Source organism: Myotis lucifugus, unplaced genomic scaffold, assembly GCF_000147115.1.
Source record: "Myotis lucifugus unplaced genomic scaffold, Myoluc2.0 scaffold_332, whole genome shotgun sequence".
Classification (NCBI taxonomy): domain Eukaryota; kingdom Metazoa; phylum Chordata; class Mammalia; order Chiroptera; family Vespertilionidae; genus Myotis; species Myotis lucifugus.
This window is the reverse complement of record NW_005871380.1, coordinates 224,397-248,241: the sequence shown is the minus strand read 5'-3', so window position 1 is coordinate 248,241 and position 23,845 is coordinate 224,397. Positions and strand designations below refer to the sequence as shown.

General features: G+C 44.0%; 1 protein-coding gene across 1 annotated transcript; it reads right to left on the bottom strand.

Moving 5' to 3' along the window:
* Window positions 1-2,877: 2,877 nt before the first annotated feature.
* On the bottom strand, window positions 2,878-23,646 carry JPT2 (Jupiter microtubule associated homolog 2). The gene is made up of 5 exons (XM_006100870.3): window positions 23,490-23,646; window positions 17,093-17,241; window positions 10,822-10,964; window positions 6,542-6,590; window positions 2,878-5,191 (listed from the first exon to the last, which is right to left on the bottom strand). The coding sequence occupies exons 1-5, from the start codon at window positions 23,531-23,533 to the stop codon at window positions 5,004-5,006; spliced, it is 573 nt and encodes a 190-aa protein (XP_006100932.1). The 5' UTR covers window positions 23,534-23,646; the 3' UTR covers window positions 2,878-5,003.
* Between the last annotated feature and the right edge of the window lie 199 nt (window positions 23,647-23,845).

Sequence of the window (23,845 nt, the reverse complement as noted above, 5' to 3'; positions counted from 1 at the left end):
GCATCCTGGCCAAACCCATTCAGGTTCACTACCACTGTTTAACTACTATAGACCGAGAATGTGATTGTGATTGCCAGAGCTCCCTCCCCACGGGGACAGCATAAAGCCAGAGGAATGCTTACCTACACTCTATATAGAGGTATGGTATGGGCACCGTCTGGGTGCAGGGCAAAGCACTGCAAGGGAAGGTCAAAACAGAAAATCAAAATTTTCTCGACCGCCTCTGGATTTCTCTGTGAGCACACCTGGTTTGCATAGAGGTTGGTATCCATACATATATAATTGTTGGCTCTGCCTCTCCTCCCCAAAAGATACCAAGAGCCACCAGAGGTGAGATCTGCTGATCTCATGGGAGGAACCAGGTCACTACTCCCCCAGTCGGTTAATGCCCACCCTTAACTAAATGGTAAGGGAGGAATTGTTGGGAGCCATTATAAATCACATATACATCTCCAGCTTACAACAAGAGGTTTCTGGCTCCTCCAAGCCAACTCCCGATTTGGCCTGGAGTTAAAAGTTAACCTTGCAATTTAGCCTGGAGTTAAGAAATAACATACCCTCACCCTAAGCACAAAGCAAGCTACATCTCCGCTGATAAGCTGCGACATTCCAAAGTCTGTTACATCCTTAACGACTTCCTTTGCCCATCCTCTAGAAAAAGTATAAATACCACTCGCTGTAAAGAATAAAACTGAGGCTTGATCAGAACTTTGTCTTGCCTCCATTTCTTCGCGTCTCCTATCCTCTCATTCCTTTGCAGGATTTGGTGCGGTGTACCCACGAAGCGTGCCCTGCAGGTCGGGGCATAACTCATGCATGAGGGGTGCATGCTTTCATGCTGTTTCTGCCAAATTCTCACTCTGCCATCTGCATGATGCAACTGCAAACATGATTCATCGGACCATATGACTTTTTTTCAATGCTTGACTGTTCAATCCTTGTGTTCCTGTAAAAATTGGAGACGTTTTATCTTGGTAATTGCAGACAGCAAAGGTGTTTGAACAGGCCTTCGGCTTCCATATCCCATACGATGCAGTGTACGGCTATTTGCCTACAAACGTCAGGTGGTCATAATAATCTGGCCACTCAGTGTATACATATAATTAGATTTGTTACTTGAAATTGGTTAAAACAAAATCAAGTTTTAACATGATGATATAATTTTAAAAAATATATTTTTATTGATTTGAGAGAGGGAGATAGAAACATCAATGATGAGAGAGAACCATAGATTGGCTGCCTCCTGCATGTCCCCCCAATGGGGATCAAGCCCACACCCAGGCATGTGCCCTGACCGGGAATCGGAACTCTGACCTGGTTCATAGGTCGATGCTCAACCACTGAGCTACGATGGCCAGGCTGATATAACTCTTGATGCTTACTGAAGAATGCAACTGGAGCCCAGCCTGTGTGGCTCAGTCTGCAGGCTGACGCTTTATCTACTGAGCCAAACAAGACAGGGCAAGTTCTACTTTAATTTTTAAATATCCCAAATGCCTGCTGAAAATCACTCAAACCAAACCCCTGCAATGTGCCTCTCATTTCTTCCCAAGTTGAATTTTAGATAGCTTTTTAGTCAAACATAAAACAGGAATACTAGTACTTCATTCATGATCTCCAAGAATTCTAAGGATTAAGAACATGAGTTGAGCCCTGACCACTGTGGCTCAATTGGTTTAGCATTGTCCCATGCACCAAAAGGTGGCCAGCTCAATTCCCGGTCAGGGCACATACCCAGGTTTCGAGTTTGATCCCTGGTCAGAGTGCATATGGGAGGCAACAAATTGATGTTTCTCTTTTCCTCTCCCTTCCTCTCTTCCTCAAATCAATAAAAACATTTTAAAAACCACCAAAACACACTCACACACACATAATGAGTTCAGAAGAAATGAACTAGATAACAAAGGAGGTACATGTATTCTTGTAAGGTTTGAGTCACAAAGATATGACAGTATGAATGACGAGTCCTGTGTGAGCTCAGAGAGCAGGAGGCTCCTCTGGGGTTTGTTCTCTCCATAGTCTTCTGACCCCTGCTGTTGGAGTGGATTCTAAAGCAGAGTGGATGCCCAACTGGTGTGGCTCAGAGGGTGAGCGTCAACTTATGAACCAGGAGGTCACTAATTTGCTTGTAGGACATTTGATAATAGGTAATATGTAAGAAGGAAAGATGTTCAATCTGTGCCTTCTCTGCAGGGCTTGAATCTACAGGCAAACTCTAACAGCTCAGCACCTCACCTACTCATGAGAAGGCTTGTACTGGACAGTTTCAAAGCCAATTCAGAGGCAAGTTCAAATACCTTCCATTTGTTAGGAAAACAAGTGGCAGAAAAAATGAATCTTTATAGAAACTGGGACTCTAGAACATTCCCACTCATTCTACTCAAAGCTGAATCTTTGGCCCTAAGCCAGTTTGGCTCAGTGAATAGAGGGTCAGCCTAAGGACTGAAGGGACCTGGGTTCTATTCCAGTCAAGGGCACATGCCTGAGTTGTGGGCTCGATTCCATGTGGGGCATGTAGGAGGCAGCCAATCAAATGATTCTCTCTCATCATTGATGTTTCTATATCTCTCTCCCTCTTTGAAATCAATAATAATAATAATAATAATAAATATATATGTAAAACAATTGGATACCTAACAAAATAAAATTTAAAAAAAGGACAGCTTAATCTGGTTTTCAAATGAAAAAAATCTAAATCCATAACCTTAGAGATTAATTTGGGCATCCCCTGGCTAAATGGAAAAAAAAATAAAGGCAACCCATTCACTGATGAAACGCTATAAGGAAAGGAGCAGCGGTCAGGCATGTTGGAGAATGGGTGTTAAGGAAAGTATGTGCACCCCCCCAGACACACAGACACCAAACAGGCAAAGACCCTGCATACATGATTACGAAGTTTATTTCAACTGTTACACCCAATTCTGCCTTGTAAAAATAACAAAATGTTCCTATCAAAATTACATTGTGATGTGAGTACAGGTTTGTTGTTTTTGATACAGCTCTAGAAAAAAGTTGGCACCAAATGCACATAAAAAGTTTTAAGGCTTAATAAAAATAGACTGGTAATTTTTCAATGCAGCTTAAGAGGTTGATAACAGGATGCTAAGAGTTCATGGATCTCTGCCAGTGGATAGAACTAGAGTCCTTCCTCTCATGTGGCTGACAGTGAGGGTGGGGGTGATGCCGCAAGGGCCAGCAGCACAATGCCAGCAACCCAATTTGGAATTCACCAATTATTTTCTTGTGTATTAAAAGCGAAATGTAGTTACAAATGGCAGTTCATTTCTACCATTAGTACATTTCATTATAAGTTAAACAAATTAGTGTGTTTGGGCTTAAAAGTTAACCACCATTTATGACATTTCTTAATGGGGGAAAAATACTCTGAATTCCAAACAATTTCTTAAAAATTACCATTTTAAACATGCAGACAGGAAGTACTTGATAAAGTCACATGAAATACCTATTTCTTGGCTCCAGAGTCAGCAGGATAACTGAGAGGGAAACTCTTTGGTTGACAAAGCCACTTGCAGATCCCCTCACTGTGGTGGGTGAAGTGGGGTTTGGGAGGCAGCTCCTGTAGGCACTTAGTGTCTCAGCCACGGTAGCTATCACTAAACACACGTGTTTCTTTTCTCAGTTTTAACGACGAAGACATTTCCAGCACCTGGCATTAGCTCTGCAGGCACCCACACCAACAGCAACCACCACACAAACCCTCTCTCCCCTCTATTAACTACTGGTCCAGCATGAGTGATGCAGACTGTAACTCTTAGGAGGCTCAATGGGAGAAACTTCTGTCTGACAGATTAAAGCAACACAACTTGCCAGGTCGTTACCTTTGCTGGTAAATATCACAGAAATGGCCAGTTAAGGCTTTTTTTGCCAAACTAATCACCTAGCCTAAGGTCTCCAAGTCTCTTCTGGAAACTGAATTATGGTCCAAAGGTTCTGCAAAGCTTTATAAAGGGTGGCCTAAGCAAACTTTTCTTCCTTTCGGCGTACCTGAGTAACTGACTTTTTTCTAGAGAGGTGTCAGAAACAGACCAGAGTCAATGGTCACTTATGTAAAGCTGGTATTTAAGAATAGCTCTTTAGATATTATTAAAGAACTCAAAGTTCTCAAACATCTCTTCTTCCCAATGTCAACAGGAATAAAGACACATGAAAGATTTAAATAACCCAATTATGTATCTGGATAGAGTTTTAGTCTTACAGAAGTCAGTGGGCCTTGCAGATAAATGAACTGTCCACATTAGTGTTGAAGAGCTAAGGCTGAAATTTAAGGATGAGAGAAAAAAAACCCCAAAACAATTCATAAGCAAAACCAGTCTGTGAAGAGACTGAGTCCAGTCCATTGTGAGTGAAAGGCAGATAGATCACCCCAGAGGATCAAGATACAAAATCTCTCCATAAAGCATAAGACTGAGAAAACTTTTTGGTTTTTGTTGACAGCTGCCGAGGGAAAGCACTCAAAATGTTTCAAGAAAAGACTGCAGAATACTCTGTGCCTGGGTGCAAAGGAGGTCTCGGGTTAGCAGCAATAGTCCCAAGAATGGAGACTAGTGTTTCGGCTTACGCCCAATGCACAGGTGGTTTTTGGCTTTCTTTCTGAGGCTTTAAACTCTGCTACTGTGTGGAGTGATTCCTAGATACCCAATTGGCTGGCAGGTCACCGATGCAACCAGGACTTGGAAGATCTCACTTCATCAGGGCCCCTGTAGCCTTGCACCAGCTCCCCACCCAGCCCATCTGAAAGTTCCTCCAAAATTACGTAGGACTGTTCACCACGGCGTCACAGCCCCCCACTAAGATATGTCTCTCGGCAGTCTGGAAGGTGAGGTCCTCTGTGGCTCTCGTGGTGGCAGGGGAGCCTGAGCAGTGGCTTCAGATACACAACAGACCCTCTCCCACCCCCGTTCCTTTGGGCTAAAGGAAACTATAATATTTGAAATCCTATCTCTCGAGTTTCTTATCTGGCTACAGGGGAAGCAATAGCTTCTCTAGTAGAAGGAGATGCTGGATTTGCCTCCAGGTGGATTCAGGACTTTGTTGTGAGATCGAGGACGTGGGCCCAGCCTGGGCTCATGGTTGTCAGCTGTGGGTGTGGGCTGGGGCTCCTGGGCAGAGTCTGCTTCTTTTGGGCCACCTTTCTCACCTGGCTCTTCTCTGGGCAAGGTGCTCATGGCAGCTGTGGGACAAAGCAACAAACCATCCATTAGAGCAGTGATTCCCAAAGTGGGCGCTACCGCCCCCTGGTGGGCGCTGCAGCGATCCAGGGGGGTGGTGATGGCCATAGGTGCATTTGTTTTAACTTTTTTTGTATTACCTTTCTATTCTGAGTTCAATAAATAGTTTCATAATTTCAAACTTCAATGTTTCTAATTTACACCTTTCTTTACTATATTTTACGAAAAAGGTAGAAACATTAATACATATATCTTTCTGTTTAACTGCTATTAAAATTTTAAAAAAATTAATTTCCAGGGGGCGCTGAGTAATATTTTTTCTGGAAAGGGGGCGGTAGGCCAAATAAGTTTGGGAACCACTGCATTAGAGGCTCCCCAACACCTGGATTGGTGAGCTGTGCACATGGACAGTCTGTGATATAGACCAGCTAGCAAGAAATGCATACTGTAATGGGAAGAGAGAAAAACAGAGCAAGGCTTCCGTCTGTGCCAAGAAGACTCACTGATTATTAGCAGAGGCCATTCTTGAACTGGGCATAAAGTGGGGCTCAGTACTATAAATAATCCTCGATACATTCCTAAATAAGCTCAATACTTCTTTATATTGCTTGTTGGACTCCATTTCCCTTTTTCTCCACCACAAATATAAAAAGCACACTATCTCAAAGTAAGCATGAACAGAGAGGAAGCCAGTCTTAACTGGAGGGTCTAGCAAGATGAGGCAAGGTTTTCTGACACTTACTCTGGATGTTTTGAGTGAATGAATGAATTCCCACATATCTTGGTCGTCAACTGAGGGAAATGGTGACCCACAGGCAGCAATCAGTGCTGTCAGCTTTGAGAACAACAGTGGGACTCAAGGATGACATCTAGCCTCACCATGGGGGCAGCTCTCTCCCTGGGTGATGGATTGCAGAAGCACCAGCTCTCTCCACCACATGCAAGCCTCACATTCTTCCTGCTCATCATTCCTGTCCCTGCTCTTCTTATGCCCTTCTTTTCTGCATTAGTTCTGCTGGTGCTACCCGCAGTCACGAGGCTTTGGATCCCTGCCCTTCCCTACAAAAGACCAGCTTCTAGAATAGCACACCTTGGGTCTTAGGCCTAGGCTGATGAGTAATGACAAGATGTGAAGAAAAACCAGTGATGAGCAGTTGAAAAGCTTTCATCAGAAATAGCTGAGCCCATTTCCCTGGCCTTCTTTAAATCTTAAATCCTCAGCAATAAACACAACCTTGTTTTTCTCAGCTGGCTTGCAAGGGACACAGGAATATTACCTCTCATTCTCTGGGTGCACCAGCAACTCTTTCAGAGTGAGAGCACTCAGGGGAAGGGACAGGACACAAACTCACCTTTAAGGTCCAATTTTTGGTCTTCTCCTTCACACAAGAGCACATGGTCCTGCAACAAGGCAAACCCCAGGTCAATATGTGATTCAGAAACTTTTTACGACCATTCAGATGGACGATGAAAATCAAGACATGGATGGATGATTTGGGTTCATTTTCAACTTCTAAAAATGTTTTTATTATGGACAATTTAAAGCATAAACAAAGTAGCACTGTGAATCCCCTCATAACCCGCCGTAGAGCTGTAAGACATCAACTCATTGCCATCCCGGTCTCAGCCACAGTCTCCCAATTACAATCTCTCCACCCCCTTGTGGAATTATTTTAAAGCAAATTCTAGAAATTTCATTTACCCATAAATAATTCAAGATGTGGCTCTTAAAAATGTCCAAAAAACCAACCAAACACCCATAACACACAATTGCAAAAATAACTGATTCTTAAATATCTAATACCCAAATTTTCGAAGATTAGGATGTTTTCAAGGCTCATCCATGTTGTAGCATGTATCAGAAATGTCAGTCCTTTTTATGGCTGAATATCCCATTATGTATGTATAACACATTCTATTTATCCATTCACCTGTTGGTTGACACTTGTATTGTTTAATAGCATCACTATAAGTACTGCTATTAAAATAGGTGTACAAATATTTGAATTCCTGTTTTCAAATTCTGGGAATATATACCTAAGAGTGGAATAGCTGGATCACATGGTAAATTCTATGTTTAACTTTTTCAGAAACTCCAACTGTTTTCCACATTGGCTGAACCATTTTACATTCTCAATAGCACTGTTGGTTTCAATTTTTCCATATTCTTGCCAACAAACAACATTTGTTATTTTCTGTTTTCGTTTTGTTTTTATAATAGTCATCCTAGTGGGTGTGAAGTGCTACCTCCTTGTGATTTTCATGTGCCTTTCCCTAAGGACTAAGAATGCTGAACATCTTTTCATGTGCTGACTGAAGAGATGTCTATTCAAGTCCTTTGTCCATTTTGAATTGGGTTGTTTATATAATTTGGATAGCAAACCTTCATCAGATATGTGATTTCATATATTCTATGGGTTGTGTTTTCATTCTCATGATAGTGGTTTTTTAAAAATTATTTTTATTTATTTATTTTTATTTTATTTTATTTTTTTTTATTGCTTAAAGTATTACAAAGGGTATTACATATGTGTCCTTTTTTTCCCCGCCCTTGACAATTCCCCGGCTTCCCCTACCCCCCAGTGTCTTATGTCCATTGGTTATGCTCATATGCATGCATACAAGTCCTTCGGTTGGTCTCTTACCCCCCTCTCTCCTGCCCCCCAACCCTCCCCGACCTTCCCGCTGCAGTTTGACAATCTGTGTGAGAAAAATTATTTTTAAATTACAGTTGACATACATTATATTAATTTCAGGTGTATGAAAGAGTGATTAGACATTTATATACCTTACAAAATAATCACCCCTATAAGCCTATTACCCATCTGACACCATAGTTATTATAATATTGTTGACTCTTCACTATGCTGTACTTTATAGCCCCGTGACTATTTTTGTTTTAAATAGATTTTTATTGATTTCAGAGGAAGGGGGAGACAGAGACAGAGAGAGAAAGAAATGTCAATGATGAGAATCATTGATGGGATGCATTCTGCATGCCCCCCACTGGGAATTAAGTGGGCAATCTGGGCATGTGCCCTGACCGGGAATCTAGCAGTGACCTCCTGGTTCACAAGCTGATGCTCAACTACTGAACCACACCAGCCAGGCCTGTGACTATTTTTATAACTGGCAATTTCCCTCTCACTTTTTTCACCCAGCACCCCAACCCCCCTCCCATTTGGCAACCACCAATTCGTACTCTGCATCTGAGTTTGTTCATTTACTTTGTTTCTTAGATTTTACATATAAGTGAATCATATGGTATTTATCTTTCTGTTTGACTTATTTCACTAAGCATAATACCTTCTAGTTCTATCTAAACTACCGTAAATGGCAATATTTCATTCTTTTTTATGGCTAAATAATATTCCATTGTATATATGTACATCTTTATTCATTTATCTATCAATGGACACTTAGGTTGCTTCCATATCTTGGCTACTGTAATTAATGCTATATTGATGGTATCTTTAAAATTTTTTATTGATTTTGAGAGAGAGAAGGGGGAAGGAAAGGGAGGAAGGGAAAGGACAGGAGAGGGAAATCGACTGGTTGTTCTACTTATTTATGCATTCATTGTTGATTCTTGTATGTGCCCTGACTGGGGATGGAACCCACAACCTTGGCATAGCAGGACGACGTTCTAACCAGGTACCCGGCCAGGGCCGAAAGTTTTAAAATTTTAATGAAGTCCTATTTATTTATTTGAAATTTTGTTGCCTTTATTTTTGGTGTCATATTTAAGCCACTATCAAATCTAGTAAGATCAAAAAGATTTGTCCCTAAATTTTCTTCTCAGAATTTTGTAGTTTTAGCCCTTAAATGTAGGTCTTTGATCCACTTTTAGTTAATGTTCGTATATGGTGTAAGGTAAGTGTATATGGTGTAAGGTAAGGGTCCACCTTCATTTTTTGCATGTGCATATCCAATTTCCCCAGCAACATCTGTTGAAGTGACTGTTCTATTCTCCACTGAATGATCGTGGCACCCTGTGGACATTACCAATGAACCATAAATGTGAGAATTTATTTCTTAGTTCTCAATTTTATTCCACTGGTTTGTCTATCTTTATGTCAGTGTCACACAATTTTGATTACTATAGTAAATTTGAAATTGCGAGGAGTAAGCCTCCAACTTCGTTCTTCATTTTTGAGGTTGTTCGACTCTTTCGGGTCCCTTGAAATTCCATATGAATTTTAAAATGGGCCTATTTTTTAAAAAAAGCATTGTTGGGATTTTGATAGGGATTGTGTTAAGTCTTTTTTAAAAAAATTAGAATATCCCTCCACTCTGCTGTTAATTTCCCATATTTTCAAGAACTCTGAATCCCTGTGGTATCAACTAATCTGAGGTTTCATCTCATTCGGTCCTGTTTTTTTTGATAATCAAAGGTGGTCTATTATGAGTCCTATAATTTTTGGTTTGTCTCTCATTTTGTGATGTTAAGAACCACTGATGATCATTGCCTAGATCCACAATTTCATTACAACTCTGCAGAATGGTGATATTTGAATTCTGATATTCCTTCTTCACTTACAGGCTAGAGTACTTTTATAAAAGGCAAATTTGCCTTAAAAACCGTTATCCTGAAGTACAATTCATGCAGAAAATGCTGTCTAAATGCTTGATTCTGTCTTGGTCGGTGTGGCTAAGTTGATTGAGCATATCCCGTGCTGAGAGGTAACTGGTTCAATTCCTGGTCAGAGCACATGCCCGGATTATGGGCTCAATCCCCAGTAGTGGGTATGCAGGAGGCAGCCGATTAAATGTTTTGTTTCTCTCTCTCTCCCTTCTCCTCTCTCTAAAGTCAGTAAAAACATATTTAAAACAAACAAATGTTTGACTCTGTCTTTTAGCAGTTTTCATGATATTGAGTTGATCCTCTGGCATTCTCCAAAGGTGATAAATAAGATTTTAAAAAGTAGCCCTATCCAGTTTGACTCAGTGGATAGAGTGTTAGCCCTCAGACTGAAGGATCCTGGGTTTGAGTCTGGTCAAGGGCATGTACCTTGGTTGCAAGTTTGATCTCCAGCCCTGGTCGGGGCACGTGCAGGAGGCAACCAATTGATGTGTCTCTCTCCCATCAATGTTTCTCTCTTTTTCTCTCCCACTCTCTCTAAAAATCAATGGAGAAGTATCCTCGGGTAAGGACTGACCAGAAAAAAAAAAATTTTTTAAAAAGTGTAAGTAGGGAACCCATGAATTCTAAATACTTGGTGAATTTTAGTCCAATGCAGTTGTACTTATCAACGACCATTAAAAATTGTGAAATTTTTGTGAAACATAAGCTCCTCTTTTGTATGAACAATTCTGTAACTATTCTTGCCACCCCTCAGTGTTGTGCAGAGAAGAGCAGCCGCCTATTTGCAGTGGGCAGTCGCTGCTATCAACACACTAAGACCAGCTTCCCCCAGGGCTCCGTCATCACGAGGATGAAATCTGTTTCTCCAATGACTCAGGGGAGTTTCAAAACTCAATTACTAATGACTGCACCCAGGAAAACCAACGTCACCCTTCCTGTCTATTCCTAATAACATGCCCAAGCTGCCTCAGGGCCTTTGAGAAAAAGAGCCTGGCTCAATGTTTGCTGTTCTTTCGTCTATGCCTGCTATCTGAATGTAGTCCATACCTTGGGTTTGTTGGGATGTGCCAAGGGTAAAGTAGCCGTCACTGGGGACCCAAAAATGTCACTGGTCTTCCCACCAGGTGGGTTCAGACGCTGTCGAGTGTGCACAGGCATGGATTCTTCAAAGATACCACTTCCTTTTCCCCCTGCAGAGACAACACAGAGCAGTGAGCAATCCAGAACACCTCCCTGCTCCTGCCTTTCACATTCATCACTTCAGAGAGCTCCTCTCATAGCAACACCCTAGTCCCGTCCTGAGTTCAGGCCAACAAGGCGGGGATAGTGAGTGCCTAAAGACCTAACCCCTTTCCCAGGTGCCTGCCAGGGCCTTCATTTCGGAACTGACTGAACTGGGAGGCAAGATGGTGAGAGGGCATAAAGCAGCATCCCCTCCCGCCCCCAATTTCTTTACCCCTGAACTTTTCATGCTTTTTTGTTAAAGAATCTTCTTCATTAAACCCATGAAATGTTCTTTAGTAAATTAAAAGCAAACAGTTTCTAAGTTTTTAGGTCAGACAGAAAGGAATGAATTTAATAACATGTCCTGTTACAGGCAAAGCTGTAATCTGGAAAATAACATTTAGTAGTAATTTTCTGACCTCATTCTGGCTGGAATTTCCAGTGACAAGTAGATATGTCAGCAAAACACAGACATTTAACATCTTTGCTGCCAACTCTAAGTCATCTGATAAGACATAATGAAGACATGCATCTAAGATGTAACTTCGTATAAGCTGATGACTAAGGCCTGGCCATGAAAAGTAAATGTTTAAATGCCCCACATTAAGTAGAAAGATGGCTACTATACAATACCAATATATCATTTATTCACTGGGCAAACACCACACACGCACTTCCTTTCCAGAGTGCTATGCTAAACGCTGGGACCATTATCATCATGGCCCCGGTGCACCAACAATTTATCTTATAGGAGGAAGAAGATGCATTCCATTAAATAGCTATACGACTGTACAGAAGTTACTTGGCCTTTTTGTGCCCCAAATTCCTCATCTGTAGAATGGGGATAATAAAAGGATCTTCTTCACAGCACTGAGAGGATTCAATGACTTACTGTAGCTCATATGTCAGATGCTTCGAACAATGCCTGGGACATAAATGCTCAATAAATGTTGGCTGTATTTTCTCTGTATTGGACATACTGTTCAGTGAAAAATGGTGTAAAACAATCTACCTGGCACACAATGTCTTAATGTAAAAAAAAGGGGGAGTATTCTTTTTTGCTCATATCTGAATAAGGAAAAGTGATTACAGTCGTTTCTTGGCTATAATAACCCACACTGCTGCAATAGAAGGCCATGAATGCTAAAAACAGTATGAATGACGAGTCCCGAGTGAGCTCAGAGAGCAGGAGGCTCCTCTGGGGCTTGTTCTCTCCATAGTCTTCCGACCCCTGCTGTTGGAGTGGATGCCCAACTGGTGTGGCTCAGAGGGTGAGCGTCAACTTATGAACCAGGAGGTCACCAGTTTGATTGCGGTCAGGGCATATGCCCGTGTTGTGGGCTCAACCCCAGCAGGGGGAATGCAGAGGCAGCTGATCAGTGATTCTCTCTCATCATTGATGTTTCTATCTCTCTTCTTCCTCTCTGAAATAAAAAAATAAATAAATAATAAATAAAGCAGCGTGGCCTTCCAGGATGCCAGTCCTCTAGGGCAGCCCAAAAGGTTGGTGACTGCTCTCTAGGGGACACGTAGAATCAGAGTGCACAGAAAGGAGCGACTGGACTGCAGTTCCCTGCCTGTGCTGGTTGGGAGGACACAGAACATGTGGGACTGCTCTGCAGGAAAATGTGCACACGCACGTTCATATAACATCAGGGTGATTACAAACCTGAACCTTGACTATGGACCTCCCAAGGAGCCACACACACCAAGCTGGGAACTCTGGGGATGGGAAACCAGCCCTGCATGGTGTTAAGGACAGCTGAGCTGTGGCCAGACTGCTGGATGGAGACCCTGTTCAGTCACTTACTCATGAGCCGGGACAAGTGACCTCAACCTTCTTTTGTCCCCATTTTCTCAACTCTAACAAGGTATAAATAATAATAATACCTTCCTGGGGCGGTCGGTGAAATGCCTGAGGTAACATACATGAAGTGGGTAAGCCCTCAGTAATGCTGCCAGGCTGTTATTAACAGTGTGTTGTTAGCAAAAACATCTAGGCCACAAAGTGAAGAAAAAGTAATGCTTGAGGTCATTCCCTTATTGCATTGTTTCTGGTTATGCTGAAGTAAATTATCCTATCCTATATAATAAAAGGCTAATATGCAAATTGTCCCCTTGACTGGGAGTTCGTCCAGGGGGTGGGGCCAGCTGGCCAACCGCCCGCAGCCCCTTTCCCCGACCGGCCCCACCCATGCACAAATTCGTGCACCAGGCCTCTAGTTTTTAAAATGAATATTCAGCTTTTAAAAAAAGTTAGATAAAAGTAACTCAATATGAAGGTTTTGGCTAGAGCCACGCTCATTTAAAAACATTTTCTAAATTGTTAAACATAACAGAAAAGTTCATAAGATACAACTATCACAAATAAAGACAAAGCAAACACCCACATATCCACCAACAGATTGTATAGATGCCACCAGCTCACAGAAACCTGAGTATTCCTTCCACGTCACTCCATGCCTCAATTTTCTAGAAACTACAAACTTATTTATTATAGTTTTACTGTGTATATGTCCAACCCTATAGTTCTGTTTTTGAACTTCAATTAGTCCTGTCTATTACTCAATATTTTACCTGAAAGATGAATTCAGCTTTCTAGACAGAAAAGGTGCTTAATCCATCCATAACTGAAGAAAAATAAATGCAAGATATATGATGGTAGAGTGTGAGGAGCAACATCACATGTGTCATGGTGAACACTGGGCCACCCATTAAAGACTAGTTGGAAGTATCTATCAGTATTTTAAATCACTCAACAATTCTATTTTGAGTAAGTTATCCCAGTAGATACACTCAGGAGGTAAGGTTGGAGCTCTGGAGTCAGAAAAACCCATATGCAAAAGCTAGTTCTGCTACCAGTGAGTTGTGGGGCTTAACACACCTGTGAACCGCCCTGAGCCTCAGTTTTCTCCATGTCGAGGGGGTAATACCACCTACCTCCTAGGTTTGTAGAGAGAATTAAATAAATACATGCAAAGCATTTAGCATACTCCCAGGCAGATATTAAATCCGCACATATCAATCACTGTTAGACCACCAGGAAAAACAATTTGTAGAAGATCTAAACAAGGCCAGTAGCAAAGCACATGAATGAGGAGTAAATGAAACACTGGGTATGACAATCCTTGGTAAATTTTCAGTGACTCACGTACTAAGTCACACACTCTGCCCTTCACACTTTTCTCAATCAGGCCCTCTCACTGACGGGCTGTGCTGGCTAAGTCTGCAAGACTAAATAAGAAACAAAGGCAGGAGTTTAGGTCTGGGGTTGTGGATACAACTAGCAGTTTTCCATTTCCAGCTTCCCTTGAGAATTCATCACATTTAATTTTTTTTTTAAAACTGATTTCAGTACAGCCAGTATGGCTCAATGGTTGAGTGTCGACCCATGAACCAGGAGGTCACGGTTCGATCCCTGGTCAGGGCACATGTCTGGGTTGCGGGCTTGATCCCCAGTGTGGGGTGTGTGCAGGAGGCAGCCAATCAATGATTCTCTCTCATCACTGATGTTTATCTCTCCCTCTCCCTCTCCCTTCCTCTCTGATATCAATAAAAAAATATTAAAAAAAAAACAAAAACCCATTTCAGGGAGAGGGAGAGGGATAGAAACATCGAGGAGAGAGAGATATCGATCAGCTACCCCCTGCAAGCCCCCTACTGGGGATCAAGCCCCCCAACCTGGGCATGTGCCCTGACTGGGAATCAAGCCCCCCAACCTGGGCATATGGGATGATGCTGAACTGGTGACCTTTTGATGCATGGGATGATGCTCAACCAACTGAGCCACACTGGCTGTGCTCATCACAGATAATTTTAAAGAGCACTTGGCAGGACAGAAAACAAACCTCAAACAATAGGACCACATGAAGGAGGAACTCAGCAAAAGGAATCATGCTGGTTGTTCATACACCTTGTAATCATGAACGACAGAGGCTCTCTCTCTCTGAAGTCAAGAAGGGCCCAGGGTGGCCACTGGGCACGAGAGCTGGGGGATCATACCAGAAAAGTTCGTAAGACACAACCATCACAAAGACAAAGCAAACACATAACCACCACTGGATCGTATAGATGCTACCAGCTCTCAGATTCCGAGTAGCACTGTCCCCAAGTTGCAACACTTTCCAGGGAACCTGACACCCCAGGGACAGCTCGATATGCACTCTGCTGAGTCAAAGCCAAGGGAGCTGGCTTGTCCACCTTCAGGTGCCTGAGATTTGATTCAATCGGCCACATGACCCATTGTTATGCTGTTACTGGTACAAAGGATGTGCAGGGCTGACCCCTCCTGGCCCTACACCCATAAACTGGATAGTGAGAACGCTACTCAGTAAAACTCCCCACTTCTCTACTATAACCATATCTACACTTCCCTGTCCCCCAGCAAATCAAACAAAACACTAGCTTTTGAATCTACTGCTTTTGTTTCTTTGGGTTTGGTCAAGAAGTATGTGCACCAGTCGAATACACACACACCTAGAACTGAGGTGGAGTGGCAAGCAGCTCTAGCTCTGGTTCTGCTTGATTTTATTATTTGTCTGAAATACTGATTCCTATGTCTAGCCTCACAAATCTTTAAAGATGGAATGAACCTTCCTTTTCCTCATGGATACAGACAGGGGAGAGCTCCTTAGGTAACTAGCACTGTATGATCAATCAACTGGACAATCTACTAGCCAAGGAAAACATTGTTCTAAGATGCTCTCCCACTATACCCACCAGAATGTGGGTAAGAACTAAGAGACGTGTGCTAGACCAAGTCATCCTTTTTTAGAGTTTTAATCCCACCAACAAGCTGACTAAAAAATACCCTTCCTTCCTGCCCTACCCTGGCCTGGTGGCTCACTTGGTTGTTCTGTGCACCAAAAGGTTGCAGGTTCGACCCCAGTCGGGGTGCGAATGGGAGGCAATTGATCAATGTTTCTCTCTCACATCAATATTTCTCTCTCCCAATCTAAAAATCAATAAAAACATATCTTTGGGTGAGGATTAAAAAACAAACAGGCCCTGGCTGGTTTGGCTCAGTGGATAGAGCATCGGCCTGGGGACTGAAGGGTCCCAGGTTCGATTCCGGTCAAGGGCATGTACCTTGGTTGCGGGCACATCCCCGGTAGGGGGTGTGCAGGAGGCAGCTGATCGATGTTTCTAACTCTCTATCCCTCTCCCTTCCTCTCTGTAAAAAAATGTTTCTCTCTCATCGATGTTTCTAACTCTCTATCCCTCTCCTTTCCTCTCTGTAAAAAATCAATAAAATATATTTTTTTTAAAAAACAGCCCTAGCCAGTTCTGCTCAGTGGTTAGAGTGTCAGCCCACAGACCAGAGGGTCTCAGGTTCAATTCCCAGTCAAGGGCACGTACCTTGGTTGCAGGATTGATCCTCAGCCCCATTCAGGGCGCATACAGGAGACAACCAGTCAATGTGTCTCTCACATCAATATTTCTTTTTCTCTCCCTCTCTCCTTCTCCCCTCCTCCTCCCTCTCTTCCACTCTCTCTCTAAAAATCAATGGAAAAAAATACCCTCGGTTGAGGATTAAAAAGACACACAAACAAACAAAAAAAACCTATGAAAATTGTTTAAAAAATTTTTTTGATTTTTTTTAAAAAAGAGAGCGAGAGAAAAACATTGATCGGTTGCTTCCTACACACCCACTACTGGGGATTGAGTCCGCAACCCAGGCATGTGCCCTGACAGGGAATCGAACTGGCGACCTCTAGGTGCATGGGACAACACTCAACCAACTGAGCCACACTGGCCAGGGCAAGAAAAACGTTTACATGTGTAACCTATACACAATTTCAGGAATCTCAAGGAGTCCATGGTACAACTGGGAGAGACTCCCTGGCCGGAGCCAGTATTCCACCATCAGCCTTTGCATTCTCAGTGCCTACACCCAGCCAATGTCTGTTGCTACAGAGGGAGAATTCAAGAATGACAGAGCAACCCTTTCTCACATTCTAGAACTCTGATGGCAATGGGTAACCTATACCAGAAGATATGTGAAAGGATTAAAGAAAAAGAAAATTTTATCAAAAGAGCAGCTTCATAAGGACAAGTAGAGGCCAAAGGACCAATGAGTCACAAAAGCCTATACCTGGGGGGTTGGTCCTCTTAGGCATGTTCTGAGGTTCTTCAGTTGGTCCAAAAATATTCGATGCCATCCTGTTGGGTCGACTTGAAGGAACAACCTCTTCTGGACTTCCGAAAAGATCACTCGATGCTCCTCCGGGGGGATGCATGCCCCTGCAAGACAGAGCAAGCATGAGAGATGGAGGCCGACCTGGACTTCAATGTCCATAATTAACATCTATGAAAAAATTACACACCGCAACTACTCCAAACTGGCATGACTAGTTTACAGATGGCCTTATGGCAAACTTCCTCTACTGCTCTTAAGGTTTCCTTAAAAGTTTTCTCTGTATGTCTTGGGTATGCCAAAAACCCACTTGAAACGTGTATGTTTTTTAAATTATTCCTGGGACCTCTTATAAGTTTCTCTAAAACAGGCAAATTGAGCCACATTCAGTAGAATTTAATACAAATTTTAATTAGCATACAGTAAATACATTCAGTGGTGTTTAAGACTGTAGCTTACTATATGCCAACTATTGTTCCAAAGACCTTACACACAGCCCTCTAAGGCAGGCATTGTTTTCACAGACCATGCATCTGAGATGAAGAGAAATCACAAGATAGGTCACACAAGGAGCGGCAGAGCCAGGACCCAAGCCCAGGGAGGCTGGAGCTCAGACTATGCCCTAATGCCTTAAAGCCCTCCAAGAAAAAATGAGGGGGAAGCTCACCATTTAACCACAGATCAAGTCTGACCCACAGAGGTGGTCTTCAGAAGGGCAGCCACTGGCCACTGTGGCTAGTGAGCACTTGGATGTGGAAGTAAGGACTTAAGTGTACTGTAACTGTAGACTACACACCAGATTTCGAAGACAAAAAGGCCAAATATCTCTTTAATCTTGTTGTTTATATAGATCACAGGTTGAAACAGTGTTTTGTACATATTAGGTTGAATTATGTCTATTAAAATTAATTTTTTCTGATTCACTTTTATTTTTTTTAAAAATATATTTTATTGATTTTTTTACAGAGAGGAAGGGAGAGGGATAGAGAGTTAGAAACATCGATGAGAGAGAAACATCGATCAGCCGCCTCCTGCGCACCCCCCACTAGGGATGTGCCTGCAACCAAGGTACATGCCCTTGACCAGAATCGAACCTGGGACCTTTCAGTCCACAGGGCGACGCTCTATCCACTGAGCCAAACCGGTTACGGCCTGATTAACTTTTAAAAATGTGGCTACTAGAACATTTAAAATTCCTTATGTGGCTCACACTTTTACTGGCAAGTGTCAGACCATGGGGAGTGCCACCAACATTAATCCAGGTGAGTCCTGAGAATCTACACCAAGATAGTCATCTCTGGTCCTCCAGTCCAGTATAACCAGTGAAATATTGAACATTGGAAATCAGAGAACGCACCTACCTGCAAGCACCACTGTTCATTTCAGATCATCACATATGTACCATGTCATCTCTAAAACATCTATGGTTGCCCTAGTTGGTTTGGCTCAGTGGATAGAGCAACGGCCTGCGGATTGAAGGGTCCCAGGCCCAGGTTTGATTCCAGCCAAGGGCACATGCCTGGGTTGTGGGCTTGATCCCCAGTAGGAGGAGTGTAGGAGGTTGCCAATCAATGATTCTCTCTCATCACTGATGTTTCTATCTCTTTCTCCCTCTCCCTTTCTCTCTGAAATCAATAAAAATATATTAAAAATAAAATAAAACACCTATGGTTGATTAGTTTTAATTAAAGACATTTTATTTCAGAGAGGGAGAGGGAGAGAGAAATGTCAATGAATCATTGATAGGCTGCCTGTCGCATGCCCCACACTAGAATTGAGCCCACAACCTGGGTGTGTGCCCTCGACTGGGAATGGAACTGTGACCTCCTGGTTCATAGGTTGACACTCAGCCACTGAGCCACGCCAGCCGGGCTGGTTGATTTTTTATTATTTTTTTTAGTCTATTTAATTAAAGCTGGGGACAGTCAAACAAGGAAGGGCTTAGGACAGAAGAAACAACAGAAGAGAGACTAGGCAGGCTGCTTTGGCTCATTGGAAACTCGGAGAAAAGGGGCCTTGGAGACAGGTTCAGGGGGTGAGCCTGGGATGAGCTGCTGCTGCCCATTGCTCTCCTGGGGTCCCTTAGAGTTTAGGAGATGCGCACCTGAGAGAAAAGAAAGCTGCAGGCGTGCTTTCGAGAGGAATAGTGTACATGAGGGTTGATTTTAATTGAACACCTACAAAGAATAGTGGCATTCCCACTGTTCAGCCAACAATAGCAGTATCTACCTGAAGTGTCCCTCTTGGGAGGATTTTGTTGTTGTTGTTGTTAAAAGTATTACAAACAGTAGTGCATATGTCTCCTTTTCCCCCATTGACCTCCTTCCGGCCTCCCTCCCCACCCCCCCGGCACATGCCCTCACCCCCCTAGTGTCTGTGTCCATTCGTTATGCTTAAGTCCTTTGGTTGATCACTTACCCCATCTTGGGAGGTTTTAAAGTGAACATTTCAGAAGAGGAAGATCAGGACCTTGAGTCACTGTTGCAATAACTGAAGAATTAAATTTTCACAAAGCTCTACCCCGAGTTTGTCTATTTTCACAAAGCAGCAATACAGTGAATTCATAGCATCTTTTTAGAACACCTAGAAAGATTTTTTAAAATGCATTTCAAAGGAGAAAGGGGCCTACTGAAATTGAGTTTTAAACTTGCGAGTGGTCCAGGCTCTTTCGCTAGTCGTAAGCAACAACAGCATTTAGAAATAGATGAAATCACAGAGCTCAACACCACATGAATGCTCGGATTCGAGGTGAGTCCTCACTGGAAAGCTATATAAACGCGGTCACAGATTTAGTTCACAAAAATAGGATATTTAAATGTTTCCTCAAAAGAGCTAGAATGGGAGCTAATCATTCACTGCAACTTAAAGTGAACAGCTCTGAGATTCCATGGCTGTAAAGTAGGACTGCAGAAAGCACTCGTCTGCTCTACAGGGCAGGCATGCCAGCCCGGCCTGGGGAGACCAGCAGGCCAGCTCTCCACCACAGAAGCCAAGAGTGCAACTGGCAGGCCTTCCATGTGGTGTCTAGTCCCTGTCTGCTTGAGAGGATGGCAAAGGTGGGTGCCTGGTCAGCAGTGAGTGTTTCCTTAAGGATTTAATGAAGGAAAACAATTACTTCAATTTCAGGGGAATTTTTTTTTAAACTAACCAATAACTAGACTTAAAAGACTTAATAGGACTGATGATGCACTTTATTGGTGGACACGGCGAGGCCATCTGACGCCTGTATGTATTTATAAGTCAGAGAGCCCAGATCACAATGATATTCTTCATATTTTTCTTGGCTAGCTACAGCAGGTGCAACCTGCTTGGGTCTTCACAGCCATCTCTTTGAAAAAGGGAATAGAGACCTGTAATCTTCAGAACGGATTTGAATTTAACACCGTCTCATGCTGGCATCAGTTAAAATTCTCATTTTACTAACTTATTTGAAACATGGCTCTTCTTTCAAACCCTAAAGGTCCCAGAAAATTGTCAGACCAGATTCTGGATAGACTCATCTTGATTCAAAGCTCTCAGGACGCTTTCTTGACTCTCACATTCTACATTCTTGGGTCTCCCAAGTCTCCGCAGCCTCTCACCCTTGCTTCATTCAGTTCAACTCATGTCCCCTGAGCACCTATCGCTGGCAAGCCTGTGCCAGACACTGCGGATAGAAAGATGAATGAGGGCAAGTCCTTGGCCTAGAGAAACTTCAGGTGTGCTGGGAAAATAGAGCTCTGATAGGTGGTTCCAGTGTTCTGTGAGCGATGCCATAGAAGCGCTGAATGCTAGCGGAACTCCAAAGGCATCCGTGGAGAGGCCCAAACCGAGTCTGCGATCTGTGAGGAAAGAGCCTTTGGGGCACAGGAGACAAACCATAGCTCTATTTGAAATGATGAAATGTTAATGGGGGTGGTGGAAATATAGTGTTTATTCTATTACTCTCTGTACCTTTGTGATTATTCTATTACTCTCTGTACCTTTGTGAATTTTATTTTACTTTGAAAACAAGTGAAGAAAAGGCTAACGGTGCCAATAATACTACCGCAGAGATTCCTGTGCGTATCAGCCAAGCTCCCTGAGAAGAGGCAGCTTTTTTTTTATCTCCATCACAAAGGCACGGTTCACAGCCATACTGGGGCAGTCATACACACACGGCCCAGGCTGCCCCAACAGGGTCTCAAAGAAATGGGGCCAAGAGTAAAATAGACATTTCAGTAAGAACAGAACCCACAAGGGCTCAATCAGTTGCACTGTTATCACTATGACACTAGTTTTGGGGAGGGGGTGGGAATACTAGTGCGCAAAGACATTTTGGGGATGAAATCACATGGCGGGGCTTCCTTCCGGTTACTTCTTCATTTTGTAATATCCGTTCAATATATTTCAACAAAGATACTCAAAATACAAGAGGAACTAAGGGACATGTGACAAGAAGAGCAAACACACAGCTCAGGGACTATGTATAGCATGAGCAGAGACCTTCCAAGATCTTGTCCTGTGTCAGGAAAGCTTTAGGGGATTGGTCAGGGTTGGAGAAATCAGTGAAACAGACTTGGATTAAATTCCTTACAAATATACACCTTATAGCATAAAGGAAAGACCTTAGATGAATAATGGCTAAAGTAAAATGCTTTCATAGTTCAAAATCCCTTTAACACAAAATCATCCCTCATAAAGAATACAGAGATACAGGTCTGAGAGAAGAAAACCTGGCTGGGTGCTCGATCCGACACCACCACTGGGTTCCCACCCGGCAGAGCCAATTAAAGTGTGAATCCTACAACGCCCCAGTTAATCTATTCCTGGGGGTCAAATGCAAAGCTTCTGACGGATCCCAAGCAGAGCTTCCAATTACATGTAATCATCCAATTACGACTCCTTTTCCTTCTTCAATGTCCTGAAAGGAAGACTTTTCTCTTTTTTTCATAAAGTCCTCTCCAAAAATGAGGCCCCCAAAGAAGTGTGGAGTACTACCTTAGAGCGTCAGCTCTGCAGTGAACGAAGTCAGCCTTCTCTCAGTGACTCATGGCGTTCTCTCCTTAACCAACATTTCCTGGGCATCCAGTGCCAGGCAGTGTAAACAAGAGGGAATGTACTTAATGAACACAACTGGAAAAGTGCTGGGAAGAAGCTGGTGTGGGTGGGGCAGAACAACAGTTACCAGGCAGCAGAAACTTGATTCATCCATCCTGCGCACTCCAGGGGAAACTTCTGGCCCCCTATCCGTACAGAATTAGATGCAAGTGACTAGTAGTCATTGTGCCATGGATTAATGACTACTTATTTCGTTAGGTGTACTGAATACTGACCTAACTCCCCCGAGTTTACAGTCTTTTATTTAGTATCTAGTCTATACGGTATTTATCTTAACGGTGCTCACACACACATTCTCTTCTACTCTGATGGGAAGGCTGGGCCACTGAAGAGCTCACAATAAAGAAAACTCTTGGGCACCTGAAGACCCAAAACTCCCCAGTGCAAGCTGGCTCCCCGGTGGCATGACACACCTCGCCAGCTCTGACAACTCTAACTCATCTGACTCACAATACACAGAGCACTTTAAACTTGAGAAGAAAGCGTGCTGCCCTGGCCACTGCGGTTCGGTTGGGCGAGGTCCAATGCAAAGGTCAGGGTCCAGGCCCAGGTTCCTGGCTTGATCCCGGGTAGAGGGGAGTACTCCGCTCTCACATGGATGTTCCTCTCTCTCTCTCCCTAATTCTCTAAAAAATCAATTAAAAAAAATCTCTAAAAAAGAACGCGTGCTGCGGTGTATTCCTGAACGTGGCCGCCCAGCCGAGACCTGCAATGGGAATCTCCGTTTCTATTACGTGTAGTCCTGCTTGGTTCACCAACAAAGTAGGGAGGGCAGTAGCGGGCCTACCTCCCGGAGCTGCGGGATTAGGGGAGGGCTCCACCTGGCTCCCCGGCTGCGGGATTAAGGACGGGTACGCCCGGCTACCGGGCTGCGGGGTTAGGAGTGGGCTCCAGCTGGTCCCACAGGTCTGCGCTATTTGGGGAGGATTTCAGGAGGGTGACCTTCCCGAGGCCCGCCCACCAGCCACCAGGCACCGGCAGGGTGCCCCGCAGCCCGGCACACACCCGCCTGGTCCGGGCGCACGGAACTGCCCCCCGAAGCAGCAGACCATCTGCCGGTATCTTTTCGGTGCGCTATAGACAAAAAATGTGCAAAGGCGCACCTCCGGCCCTCAGCCCGGACGCTGGCGGACCCCGGAGCACAGCCGCGTGCGCGCCCATCTCTCCGACGCGGAAGCGGAGGCCGTGGTTTTGTGAGATCACCCGCAGGCCTTCCCCCGCCGGCCGCACCGCTCCCCCGACCTCGCCCTCACCCACACCCGCGCCCGCGCCGCACCTGGAACTGGCTCGGCCGCCCTCGCTCTCCGGAACGTGGAACATGTCGCCCGCTGCTCCGTGCCTGGTCGTCTGCCGCGCCGCGGTTCCCGCCCGGCAACGCGCAGCCAGAGGTTCACCCGCCCGCGCTTAAAGGACGACGCCGATGCCAGTCATGCCGCCACACCCTATCGCGGCGCGTGGCCCCGCCCCCGCTCCAAGACGCGAGGGTGTGTGGAGGGCCGTGCTCGCAGCCGATTGGTGAGAGCAGGTGCCGCTGACGGCGTCGGGTGTCGGCATTGGGCCACAGGCCGGCAGAAGGCAGGCTGCCCCTGAGGTGGGCGGGGTCAGGACGTAGGTCCGAGCCCCTAGCGGCCA